This window comes from Tarenaya hassleriana, unplaced genomic scaffold (genome assembly GCF_000463585.1).
Source record: "Tarenaya hassleriana unplaced genomic scaffold, ASM46358v1 Cleome145, whole genome shotgun sequence".
Classification (NCBI taxonomy): Eukaryota; Viridiplantae; Streptophyta; class Magnoliopsida; order Brassicales; family Cleomaceae; genus Tarenaya; species Tarenaya hassleriana.
In genome coordinates, this window is record NW_010964872.1 from 107,072 (window position 1) to 121,788 (window position 14,717).

General features: G+C 41.0%; 1 protein-coding gene across 1 annotated transcript; it reads right to left on the minus strand.

The window, feature by feature from the left end:
- Positions 1–473: 473 nt before the first annotated feature.
- On the minus strand, positions 474–2,696 carry LOC104808443. Its single transcript, XM_010534121.1, has 3 exons — positions 1,719–2,696; positions 992–1,511; positions 474–802 (listed from the first exon to the last, which is right to left on the minus strand). Exons 1-3 carry the CDS (start codon positions 2,694–2,696, stop codon positions 474–476), a joined length of 1,827 nt encoding a protein of 608 aa, XP_010532423.1.
- Between the last annotated feature and the right edge of the window lie 12,021 nt (positions 2,697–14,717).

Consider the following 14,717-nt stretch of genomic DNA (forward strand, 5'->3'; position numbering starts at 1 on the left):
CAAACCAATATCCGATGCAAAGAGAAAAAGAAAAGAAAGGAAAGAAAAACTAACCTAAAAACTCGGGTTGCCTCCCGGAAGCGCTTGTTTAAGGTCGTTAGGTTGACCGAACCTTCTCAACTACCATACGGGTCTAACAGGCGAAGATTATCGATCTTTTGCCAACCTGGATCATGAAGTATATGAGAATGGTGGTCTGATAGACTAGTGACCTCTTTAACAGAGTGAGAGAGGTCATGAGCGCCCATGCGAGATGAAAGTGAAGCATTGTATCGTGCTGGGGCCTGAACCGATCGGTTAGAGAATGCAGAACCGATCGATTCCAAGTTCTGTAACTCCGAAGCTCGAGAAGGGTGCTCGAACCGATCGGTTGCACACTGCGACACGATCGGTTTGAGTTTCTGTAACTTTTTGTTCCGAACTCTATTTTCGAAATGATCGGTTGAAGGTCGAGAACCGATCGGTTCGACTTTCTATAAAATTCCGGCATTGAGATCATGTTCAAACCGATCGGTTCCCTGGCCTAAAACGATCGGTTCATACTTCTGAGCTGAATCGTCGAGTGTGTTTATGAAGCAGGCAGATTCTGTTGATGCCGGTTGTTTGAGATTTTTGTCCAATGTGAACTCCACCGTCTCATCTCCAATCTTCATGGCCAGTCTACTTGCTCTAACATGGATAACAACATCTGCAGTATTAAGGAATGGACGACCAAGGATGATAGGTACCTTAGGATCTTCGTCCATGTCGAGAACCACAAAGTCAACCGGGATATAGAAGTTTCCGACTTTCAATGGCACATCTTCAAGTATCCCAATGGGGTATTTGACAGAACGATCGGCAAGTTGGAGAGTCATTCTAGTGAGTTTCAGCTCACCCACATTCAGCTTCTTGAAGATCGATAATGGAAGAAGACTGACGACAGCTCCTAGATCACAGAGTGCACGGTCGATGGAAACATTACCCAATTTACAAGGGATTGAAAAGTTACCTGGATCGGACCGCTTAAGCGGGAGTTCGTGTCGGATCAAAGCGCTGCATTCGGCAGTAAGCGCCATAGTTTCTTTCTCAGTGACCCTCTTCTTGGGCAGAATGTCCTTGAGGTACTTCGTGTACGAGGGAATCTGCAAAATAGCGTCAGTGAATGGCGTGGTTACCTCAAGTTTCTTCAGCATCTCAACGAACTTCGCGAATTGGCTGTCTTCATTGTGCTTTCTCAGGCGAGATGGAAACGGTACTGGTGGTGGTCTAGGAGGAGGAGGCACGTAAGCTGGCTCAGGTGTATCATCAGCAGTGTCTAAAACTGTGGTTCTCGAACTATCGCCTTGCTCAACCATCGGTGGATCTCCAGAATCTACCTGCTTACCACTTCTTAAGGTAATAGCATTGACATGCGCACGAGGGTTAGTCTCAGAGTTACCTGGAAGAGACCCAGATGGTCTTTGAATGGCTGATGCTAGCTGAGCAATCCGGTTGTCTATGTTCTTGAAGTGAGCCTCGATGCTTGCGAACTGAGCTCAAAATTCCTGATTCGTCTTCTCTTGACTCTGCAAAAACTGTATAAGGAGACCGTACGTATCAGGGTTAGATTTGAGATTACCTGGAGATGCAACATTGTTGTAGGATTGTCCCGGAGCTCTGTAGTTGGATGTCTGATTAGGACCCCTGGATTGAAAAGCAAAGCCGGGAGGAATCCTCTGGTTCGAGTTGTCAGATACTCTGAAGTTGTTCGACGCGGGATTCTCAACACTGTTTGACTTGTATGAGAGATTGGGATGATTTTTCCACCCCGGATTGTACGCGTTCGAGTAGGGGTTGTTGGCCACATAGTTCACACCTTCGATTCTCTCATCTAGTGCGTACATACCGAGCTCCTCTTGTGTTGGCTTCGAATGTTCGGTCCTAGAGGATCGAGTGGAATCTTCGAACTTAGCATTGAGGACAGCCAATTGTTCGAGGACCATCTGTATGGTTTGATCATTGCCTTTCCTTGGCAAATCTCTAGAGTACTCATTCGGAGAGTCTTCTTCTTGGGCCATCATCTCAATATGTTCTTCTAGCTCAGCGAATGACTTGTTCTGGATGCTCCCACCGCAAGATGCCTGGATCAAGGTCTTGGTATCCATCCTGAGTCTTCGGAAGAAGGTGTTGATCAGGTAGTTCTTATCTAGCCCGTGATGAGGGCAAGACTTTTGATATCCCTTGTACCTCTTCCAAGCGTCATAAAGACTTTCCCCATGATCTTGCTTGAATGAATGAATGCCAGAAAGAGCAGCTTGAGTGCGGTGAGCTGGGAAAATGTTTGACATAAACTGCACTTCCAACTGTTCCCAGGTGTGGATGGAATCAGGTATCAAATCATAACACCATTCCAAAGCAGCATCCAGGAGAGTCCAGGGGAAAGCAATTAAGCGAAGTGTATCCTCTGTCACCATGCTATCTCTCTTGATAGAACGGCACATCATCTTAAAGCGAGTTAAATGTGCGTTCGGGTCTTCGTTCGGCCTACCCCGGAAAGCATTGTTGCCCAACATCTGAATAGTAGACGGGTTCAGCTCGAAACTAGACATGTCGATGGCCGGTAATCGAATACCAGCCAAAAGCTCAGTGTGCTTAGGCATGTTGTACTGGGCAAAGGTTGAGTCAGCATTGCCTTCGACACCATCAGGAAGAGCAAAATCTCGGTTGTTCTCCATCTGTCTTTGCTGTCGTCGGAGGCGTGTGATGGTTCTTTCAAGTTCAGGATCAAGAGGTACTAGGTTTGATATCTTAGAACTTCTGGTCATGCACTAGTGAACCCTGCACACAAACGAAAAACAACAGACAAACAAAGAAAACGTGAGAGATCACTTAAGAAAAAAGAAAAAACAAAAAGATCCAGACTAGACAAGATCTAATCCTGTTGCTTAAATTGTCCCCGACAATGGTGCCAAAAACTTGATGTCAGAAATCTAGGCGAATAAATTCGATCAAGTTATAATATCCTGATCACTTAAGAAAAAAGAAAAAACAAAAAGATCCAGACTAGACAAGATCTAATCCTGTTGCTTAAATTGTCCCCGACAATGGTGCCAAAAACTTGATGTCAGAAATCTAGGCGAATAAATTCGATCAAGTTATAATATCCTAGACTCAACAATTAACCGCAAGTGTACGGATCGTGTGTAGTAGCTAGGGTCGAACACAGAGACAAAATTAAGCAAAAGAGTTAAACCCAAATCCAAATCTAAATCCAAGAAAAATAATAGGAATGTGGAGAATGGAATGTCGAGAACAAAGCAATTAACTAAAACGGTTGTAGACAATCAATGGAAAACACTGCAGGCTTCGGGATTGCTTTACATGCAAGGATCTTTCAAAAAATGCAAACGAAGTGGTTTATCTATCCAATTCAGGGAACTCAAGCTCTAAAGTAGAGATTAACTCTCTCGAGTCTAATCTCACTATCCAGGCTTTATCTTACTAATATCTCGATTCAATAGTCTAAAACCCTTGATGCATGAACGAACGCTATCCTAATCCCTAGGCAAATATTCATCTCTCGATGCAATACCTATTCCATTTACTGAGTTATTTCCAGGTTAGAATCCCATATGTCTATGCGAATTAAAACCCTAAGTTCATTCAATCAAGTGGCGAACAGGATCAAAAGCATTAATCTCAACTCAATAAACCGCATAGAATAAATAAATCCACAGAGTCTGGAATTAAAAACAATAGATCCCTACATAGCAAATATGTAACCCACAGCAAGAGAACTACTCTCTAAACATCGGAACGACATAGTTCATATCAATAATACAAAACATCGTAAAATAGAAGAAAGGAAGAATGCTTAGTCGATTTCCCGGCTTCGTAATCTCCGTCTTCTACTCCGATCTCTTGCCTCTTGATAATCACTCCCTTTTGGTGTGCTCTAGGTCTATTTTCTGTGTAAAGTCTGAATGAATTTCGACCTAGAGGCTTTCCCCTCTTATTTCATTTCAGTTTGGATAAAATTGGAAGTTTTCCTGAATCTGGGGGTCGAACCGATCGTTTCGGCAAAGCCAAACCGATCGGTTACACTTTCTGAGCAATTTTCCAATTTCTGCGATGTCGAACCGATCGTTTCAATAAACCCGAACCGATCTTGTCGTGTTTCTGAGCAGTTTTGACAGGCTTCACGAATTCGCTCATAACTTCCTGCTCCGATATCGGATTGGTGTCTATGTGTAGATATCGAAAAGAGCTTTCCAATGATGTAGAGAATGCATGATTTGGACTTGTAGAGTGAAAGTTATCGGACTTGCAAGATCTGACGTTTCCTGAGCTTCACGTTTTCTCTGGAAACACTCCAAATGTTCCCGTTTTGTCCGTGATGTTCCATAGCCAATGTTTTCCACTTTTTTTGCTCTTTTTATGCATGAAAACCTGTTTAAATACCAAAGAACACAACCATGCAATATCGAAGCCAAATATGCCCTAGAATGCCTACAAATATATAAAATAGAGTGAAATACACTGGACATCCAATATCAAAACGTCACCCAAAATACGTGTAATCAATCACCTCTTAGACCTTTTTTACTCACCCAAAAGTCTGTCGAAGTTCTCCAAAGTCGGCTAACTTTATTAGGATTTTAGTCTCCTTCTTATAAAGTGATTTAACCCTAATTTTGGTTAATTTTCGAAAAATCCGAAATCTGGAACTGACGGTCCAGATTTGCATGTGGATCGTCTGTTCAAGCATGTCAGAACGGACGGTCTGCATTTCCCGTGGACCGTCCGTTCCAGATCTCAGAACGGACCGACTACCACGCATCTGGACCGTCAGGTCTGGACCTGTCGGACCATCAGTGTGGCACATGTAACCCGTAAACAGTATACAGGTTATGCCAAATGGACAATATAACGATAAAATAATAACTTGCGGAAGCGAGAATACGAAATCCAAAAACATTTTTAATCAAACCAGAGTAAGCAGCGGAAAATACAAGCGATCCGTATCACAAAACAACACATGTCCGAATAATCATAACGTAACCATACAAAATGCGGGAATACAAGTCCCAGAGTCCAAAATACAAATCTCGTACATGATGCTGCTTTTCTCAAATCGTCGTCCACTACAAAAAACAGCATTTCTGCAACGAAAGTTGCAACGAAAATTATTTTGTTGCAAACTTTGCAACGCTTTAGCAACGATTTGCAACGAAAAAATGTTGCAACGAAATAGCAACGAATTAACACGTTTTTGCAATGCTAACAACGCAATTCTTTCGTTGCAACGTAGCAACGAAAATTTCATTGCAAGTTGCAACGATTAGCAACGTTATTTGACGGGTGAAAATATTGCAACGCAACGACAACGAGTTGCAATCTTTTACTACGAAATAATTTCGTTGCTATTAGCAACGAAAGTTTCGTTGCAACGAGTAACGTTTTGCAACGCAATTGCCACACAGCTGAATTTCGTTGCTACGTAGCAACACACCGATTTCGTTGCTAACGATATTAGCAACGCAAATTATTCGGTGTCAGAATTGCGCTTTTTGGTAGCAATGAAATTGCGTTGTAAAGCTGTTTTGCAACGAAATTTCGTTGCTAACCGAGAAATGTCGCAACGCAATTGCGTTGCAAAACGGTGAAGTCTACTAATCGGTTGTACGTTGCAACGCAATTTCGTTGCTACGTTGCGTTGCAAATAATTTTATAAAACCCTCTCCTTCTCTCTTTTCCCCTTCAAACTTCAAAAATTCGAAAAAAAATGACATCGAGTGGAGGTGATATTTATCACTCTAGACGATGGTTATACGAGAGAATTGATGCATCTACGGGTAATTTAAGCATCCAGTATGAAGAGGGGTTGCAGAATTTCATGCAATTTGCGACAAGTCAGAATCAGTGCGTAAGAATGGGTAAAATATATTGTCCGTGTGCACGATGTGAAAATTCTAAATTTCTTACTCCAGAGGTGGTTCTAAAACATCTATTCAAAAGAGGTTTTGTTCCAAATTATTATGTTTGGGTTTATCATGGTGAAACGCTCGATGTTGTTAATGTTCCTACCATTAACGACAAATTTGTTGGGAGGAGCAGTGAACCAACTAACCGTTACGTTGATATCGTTCAAGATGCATTCCCTTCTCAGTTTTGTTCTAACAGAGAAGATGAAGAACCAAACAACGAATCAAAGAGGTTTTTTGATTTGTTGGAGGTAGCTAATCAACCTATATATGAAGGGTGCGTAGAAGGATTATCCCAATTATCTCTTTCATCACGAATGATGGGCATGAAGTCGAGTTATAATCTGACGGAGAATTGTATGGACGAGGTATGTCAGATTATGACCGATTATTTTCCTGGAGGTAACCATGCTCCTGATTCTTTCTACAATATGTCTAAACTCATGGGATCATTAGGCATGAGGGCTATCAAAATCGATGTATGCCCGAATAACTGCATGATTTTTTGGTCTGGAGATGATAAAGAGTTATCGAATTGTCGATTTTGTGGAGCTGATCGATTCAAACCCAGGAAAAATGTGCAACGCAAAAGAGTGCTGTATAAACGGATGTTTTATTTGCCGATAACAGACAGATTGAAGAGATTATACGAATCTCACAAGACAGCATCTCAGATACGTTGGCACGGAGAACATGTTTCGGATTCAGGCAACATGTGTCATCCATCAGATGGTGAGGCATGGAAGCATTTTGTGCAGCTATATCCTGATTTTGCCTGTGAGGTGAGAAATGTTTATCTGTGTTTATGCACCGATGGTTTTGCACTGTATGGTCAGTCTGGGAAACAATATTCATTATGGTCAATTATGTTGTCGCCGTATAATCTACCGCCAGAAATGTGTTTGAAAAGAGAGTTTTTATTTCTGACGATATTACTGCGGGACCTTCTCATCCGAAGAAGAGTTTTGATGTGTTCCTCCAACCTTTGATTGATGAATTATTGATGTTGTGGGAACAAGGTGTTGATGCGTATGACGTTTCAACAAGACAGAACTTCAACTTGAGAGCAGTGTTGATGTGGACAATCAGTGATTTTCCGGCTTATGGAATGTTGTCTGGGTGGAGTACTCATGGACGTTTAGCATGTCCTTATTGCATGGATGAGATTGATTCATTCCAATTAAAACATGGGCGGAAACCATGTTGGTTTGATTGTCATCGCAGATTTTTACCATTGGATCATCCATGGAGGCGCAACAAAAAAAATTTTAGACGGAACAAAGTTGTGACCGATCCAAGGCCTCTTCTCCTGATGGGTGATGAAATATTGTACGAGCGTATCGATAGCATTTTCGGCGTGCAAAAAACAACCGAATGTGGAGGAAACGGGCATTCCAAACCACATGAGTATGGTAATTACCATAATTGGTATAAACGAAGTATCTTTTGGGATTTACCGTACTGGCATACTCACAGACTTCGTCACAATCTCGACGTCATGCACATTGAGAAGAATTTTTTTGATAATATCATCAACACACTCATTAATGTGAAAGGTAACATTTTTTTCCATTTTTCCATTAATAATTTTGTGGTTATTTATATACGTTTTGTTTAATACCTTTTGTAAATTTATTGTAGGTAAATCAAAGGATAACATCACTTCAAGGATGGATGCTAAGGACATATGTTCTCGGAAAGATTTGGAGGTCAGAGCAGATGGAAAAGCTCCTGTTCCCATCTTCAGACTCTCTAAAGATGAAAGTCTTGCGATTTTAAAGTGGTTGAGAGATGAAGTCAAGTTTTCAGATGGGGATATGCTTCAAACATTGGAAGGTGGAAAACTATATGGGATGAAAAGTCATGATTGTCATGTATTTATGCAATGCCTACTTCCCATTGCCATCGGTGAACTGCTACAACAACCTGTAACCGAAGCTTTATGCGGTACGTGTGGATATTTCTAGTTAAAATTGACCACATGTAATGAATAACAATATCTTACGCTTATAAAATTAATATCGTTACAGGTATCAGCACGTTCTTCTGAGACATTTGTTCTAAGAACTTAAATGTCAAAGATGTTGAAACTATGAAGACTAATATTCCGATCATTCTGTGTGCGCTTGAAAAGGTAAGAAACTAAATTTTTTGTAAGTTATTTAAGTTCATGTTAGATGAAATTTTAATTGTCATTTTTTATGTACAGATATTCCCCCCATCGTTCTTTGATGTTATGGAGTATTTGACGATACATCTTCCAGATGAAGCAATCCTCGGAGGACCAGTTCAATTCAGATGGATGTATCCGTTTGAAAGGTTCTTCTACCATCTTAAGCGCAAGGTGAAAAAAAAGAATAAACCAGAAGGTGCAATCGTCAAACAGTACGTTAATGAGGAGATGACGTTTTTTACAAACTACTACTTCGAGCCTCATGTCCAAACGAAACACAGAAGTGTATCTACACATGCAGACGAAGAGCGACTGTTTGAAAATTGTGCCAGATATGTTCTATCAGACTGGACGGCTTAGTGGAAAATCCAGTCGACGTTGGTTAACCGAAGAGGAGTATCGACACACACACACTTACATCTTATTGAATTGTGAAGACATTCGACCCATTGTGCGTTTGTTTGACGAGGACATGATACGTCAACATCCAGATATTGATGGTGATGGTTTGATCAAGATGAAAGAAACTTTCTTCTCGACTTGGTTATGTCAGTATGTAAGTATTAGTTAACTTCTTTAATTTCTGTCTATTTTTATTATTATAATATTAAATGTAACCATAATTGTCTCATTGATTTCAGGTGCAACAATCACCCGCATCATCCAGTCTGGTTGAAAAATTTGATCCACGGTCCATCAAGAAAGGTGACATGTTATCCGATCATGTTCACAAGAGGATACACGTTTCACACATTCGACCATGGTTCAGAATGACGAGTATCGAACTATGGAATTTGTGTTCGAGGTTCCGTAGGCTGTGATGTACCGAATGAACCTGATTTCTACGATATTCTTAAGGAAATCATGGTTCTCGAATACAACGGTTATGTTGGACTATGAATGGTTTTATTCAACTGTGACTGGTTTGATCATACACATGGCAGAGGCATCAGAAAGAACGCTGCCGGAACTGTTGATGTTAACATCACAAGGAAGTATAAAAAATACGATCCATTCATCCTTTCATCCCAAGTTGATCAGGTGTGTTTTATGTCTTATCCAAGTGTGAAATGGCGGCGTGAACAATGGAGTGCGGTTATCAGAATACAACCACGACGAATATCCCATGAAGAAAATGCAACCGATTCAACAATGCTACCTCTTCAAGAAATCATTCATGACGTCGAAGAATTAAACGCGTTGACATTTCCGTCAGTTGATAATCTTATTGGTCATATTGAAGATGATATTTTACATGTTGATGAAAATATTATTGAAGAAGGAGATAGTGAACCCGAAGAAAGTGATGTAAACGATGAGGATGAAGAGGATTCTGTTTGAAAAAATAAATAAATATAGATTTACCAACGAAATTGCGTTGCTAATGCTGTAGCAACGCAATTTCGTTGCTAAATCTATTGTAGCAACGAAATTGCGTTGCGACCTCCATGCAAAATCGGTCTGCATGCAGGCGACAAGTAGCAACGATTCGTCTCCTTTAGCAACGCAATTTCGTTGCTACGGTAACGATTTGACCGTCGCGGTAATCTGACACCTTGCAACGATTTGAATCACTTTAGCAACGAAATTTCGTTGCTAACGCCATTAGCAACGCAATTTCGTTTCAATGTAGCAACGAAATTTCGTTGCTAAAGTGATTAGCAACGCAATTTGCTAATCTGCGTGAAATCCGATAGTCTCTGGCGAATTCATTGCACGCATTTACTACTCCGCGTTTGCAACGAAACTTCGTTTCTAAGTAAATTAGCAACGAAATTTTGTTGCTACATTGAAACGAAATTTCGTTGCAAAGTTCCGCTATATAAAGGAACGAATTTCGTTTCTACTCTCTACACTACCAACAACAACTTCACTTTCTCTCTCTAAACTCTTCTTCCAACACCCTAACCCTTCTCTCTACTTCTATTTCCAAAAAGTTCGGTAAAATACATATATTTTTGATAACGCAATTATATTTTCGTGTATAATTTATAGAAATTTTAATAATTGTTTTATTTTGCAGGAAAATAGATAGGATTTGCTGCACGTAGCTACGGACGCGATAGCTGATCGACTCCGCCATAACAAATTCCTAAAGCTTCACAGCGGGTGCAGTACTCTGACATCACGTCCAATCCACAGAGGACGCGATTGCGTAAACTCCATCCTAACAAAGAGGATGGGGCATTGTGGTAAAATTTAATTATTTGTTTTATAAAATTAATATATAAATTTGTTTAAAAATTATTACTTATATTGGTAATTTTTAGGTTTAATGTCGATTAGGCGGTTAATAATTCCGTCTCATCGTTTATTGAAAGTAATTTTACTGGACCTTGGATGAATTGGTCCTCATTACCCGAGACCACTCGGCAACACTGGTTTGCTAGTTTTATTGTAAGTTATTTTTTTTAAATTAGTAAATTAATAAAAAATTTGTTTATTATTTTTAATTAAGTTTTTTTAGCAATCTTGGTATTGGGATGAGGGGCATACCTCGAGGGTCTATGACGCATGGAAAAGATGTTCATGGACCTACTCAAATCCAGTGTCAACAGGTATAAACGATATTGGCAGATGAAGCCAGATCGTTCTCCCTCGAAGAACATTGAAAGCGGGGTTTGGGCCCAGATGGTGGAGTATTGGGAGAACCCCATCAACATTGAAAGAAGTAAAAAGGCGGCCCAAAGTAGAAAGACGGACGTGACTCCCGAAACCGGTCCAAGCAAGCATACATCGGGCCGAAAGCCATTTAGTCGGGTCATGCATGCATTGGTAATTAATTAATATATATTTTCAAACATCATATATATAATATATAGAAAATTATTCATGTTATAAAAATTTTGTTTGTAGGCCCGAACGTGTGGAAAGCAACCATCGCTTCTTGATGTGTTAAAGGTTACACATACAAGGAAAGATGGTACTATAATCGACGGAAAACCCAAAAATTTGATTAACGAGATCGAAGAAGCGGTACGTTTTTAAATATATAAATAGTTTTATAAATATAGATTAATTATTAAATTTTTAACTCTTATATATCACAGCAAACAACGCTTGAAGAATCTCAAATAACTGCGTTGGGAATGAATACTACAACGCAATTGTCACAACAACAAATCCATGAACTATATGTCAAGGTAATTAGTTGGTTTATTTCTGATAATGTTTTATTTTTTAGTTATAATTAAAGAACATACTAATTGAGATATTTGAATTCAGACCGTAAAACCGAACAAATACGGTCGTATATATGGACTTGGGTCACTCAAACAAGATATCATCAACACCGCTGCCGGGGAAGGAGGAGCACCAGTTGTTCAAGAGATTGTCACACTACAGCGACGACTCCAAAAATTAGAAGAACAGATGCAGAACAATTTTTTGTCGCGAGCTGAGTATGACGAACTAAAGCAGCGACACAACTACCTCCAACTGCTAATCGACTGGATGACATAATAAGACTAGTATGATGTGTGATTAATGATCATATAGATGATAATATGTATTTGGATACGATCACAATCATAGGTATTCGTTGGAGAATGGAATACTGGATTGACCCGCATGAGATTGTCACATGGACTAGTGTCATGACTTGAATCTCATATGACAGTTCCATGATTGGATCCTAAGACCTGAGATATCTACGGAATCCAACATGAGGAGTCGCGTACTTTGATTACGTCAAATGTCATGCGTAACAGGAGGACTATAAAGGCGTGTATCAGGTACGAAACGAATCATGTGCTGGATTGTAGATAGTCAAGACGGGATTTGTACCTCTCGTAAAAGAGAGAGATATCGCTGGGCCCCTCGTGTGAGCGAGACTGTAGAAATGTGTGGCCGCACTATAGACGAACGTCGTCTATTTCAGACAGTCGAACTCAGTGAACGAGAAAGCAGTCGAATCAGATAAGGTGGCTTGTCCATGCCTTATATTCGACATATGATATCGTGATACAAAAAGATTATCAAACGGAATCATCGCTGGTGTTCGTAGGATCACGAACAAACTATATTCGAGATACGTAGTCATAGTGTCTTGCTAGAGACCGCCTATGACTTGTGTAACCGAAATATGAGATTTCGTGTTCTACGGCTATATCGGATGAGCCTACAGGGTCAGACACACAGGAAAGGACGAATGCGCGAGAAGAGGCGAGAAAATCCCGGTGGAGCGGAGGCCAGACCGATCGGTCTAGACATAGACCGGTCGGTCCAGAGGTAACATGTGAGGTCCGGAAATTGTTCCAGACATGGACCGATCGGTCTAGACGTTAAAAAGCTCCAGACCGATCGGTCCAGACGTCGGGATTTACTAAACTCGCTCTAATTAGGGTTTTAATGGTGGAAAACTTAAAAAAACGCTACCCAACTCTTTTGGCACGATTTTCAGACCCTAGCGAGAGGTTTGGAGAGTGAAAAAGCTAAGAGAAAGATCCCTGAAACCCTTACGTAAAGAAGAAAGCGTTCTTCAGTCCTAGTAGACAAGTTCCAACCGTTGGAATCCTTTCCGCCGTGTGGATACGTGTAGAGGGCAAGGTATTCTTCCTGCCTACAGTGATCGGACGAACACATCAATTGATACAGGCCCCGGATCGATTGAGGTAAGCGTTCTAACGTTTCTACAAGATCATGCATGATATGTTTTAGGGTTTCATCAAAAATTTTGTTTTACATCCGCTGCGCAAACCCTAGAACTGATCTCTTAGGAATTAGATTCGCTCTTGAGATCCCAGGAAAACCCAACAGTGGTATCAGAGCCTGGTTGCTCTGCATGATTTTTGTTAGAACCCGATCACGCACGTTATAGGATTTGAATTGTTTGAATCCGTGTTTGCTTTGATGCTATGCATGATTTGATTATGGATCTAGAGTAGATTTTCTGTTCATTGTTGCATAGTGTGCAAGAGCTTCGAATTCTGAGTTCGCAGGCGAAAACGGGGTCGAATTCGGGTCTGGAACGGGGCAGAAACGACAAAAACGAGATCTGATCACGTTTTCGCCTGGACCGATCGGTCTGGTCCTTTGGACCGATCGGTCTAGGGTTTCGCAAGTCGGTTGGACCGACAGGTCCGAACTGAACGGTTGGCATGCGTAGACTGATCGGTCTGGACCAAGACCGATCGGTCCGGACCATTCTGGACCAAAAGGTCTGGACCAACGCAGACCCAAAGACCGAACCGCCTAGACCGATCGGTCTAGGCCTAGACCAATCGGTCTAGGACCCGACGCTTCACCAAAATTTGATTTTGCGTTTCAGGATCTGGTTTGAGCAATCGTTGCTTAAAACCGATCAACTGTGATTCAGAATAACATGATTCTCTCTTATGGATGGTCCATAGTGAATGAATGCATGTAACTTAATCAAGATATTAGATATGTTTGATTAAGTGGGAGCTTCGGGATTGGGATTGCATAATCGACTGGATGATCCATTCGGATTATGAACAATCGTTGCACAGAAACCAATTAGATCTAGAAGCTCTACGAGTAAAGCACTTGTCAAGGCCTCGATCGTACGTGTCATGGGCCATGCCAAAGCTGGGTGTGCCGTGCTATCTTGGTGAGGCAAGATGGAGAAATGGTGGTTCTCATAGCTTGAAAGTAGATGCTTGATCTGAATGTGGTTTCAAAAACCCCCTTATTTATGTAATGCTAAGCGTGTACCTCCCATTATTAGAGCGCCTGTCAAGGCATCGATCGTCCATAACACGGGTCATGCCAAAGCTGAGCGTGCCAGATTATCTTCGTGAGGCAGGGTGGGAAATCGTGGTTCCCACAGTTTGAGTATGGTTTACCTTAGGTTAAGTTGTCAAGTTTTGACTTGAGACTTAACGGTACAGATGAGACGAGTATGCAATGATATTTGATATCATAGTCTCATAAAAGGATCTGAGAGTCACATTGGATGTGATTGACATTAGATGTCTATCTAAATAGCATAAAGATGGGTGTAACAGTTCATTCTTATGCGAAATATGGATCTTAGTCCCATATAGAAAATTATGATAGGGTTATTTTTCTGTATGGGAATATAGCTCGTTTTTGCATCTATGTTGTCACTGTTTGATGATGGACTAGGTGGTAGTAGTTCATAGATATGTAGACACTGATTGATGATGGGCTAGCTGGTAGTTGATCATTAATAGAATCTGCATTTGTTTTGTACGTTCTGTTTGTCTTTTTTGTAGGACATGGCGTCAACCGGTAGCGTACCGAGTTTGACAATGCGATCTATCCTTGAGAAGGATAAGTTGACCGGGACGAACTTTTTAGACTCGTATCGAAACTTGAGAATTGTTCTCAAGCACGATAAGAAGTCTTACGTCCTGGAAGGGGCTCTACCACCAGAGCCTGCAGCCAATGCCACGAGAGCCGTCAAGGATGCTTGGTTGAAGCATCAGACTGGCGACAATGAGATCTCTTGTCTCATGTTGGGAAGCATAGCCCCGAATCTGCAGAGGCAGTTTGAGGGGAAGAGCGAGTTTGATATGATCAACCAGCTTAAGACCATGTTTGAGGAGCTAGCGCGTACTGAAAAATACAAGACGCTAAAGGCTCTAGTGAAGACGGAGATGCCGAGAGGCAGC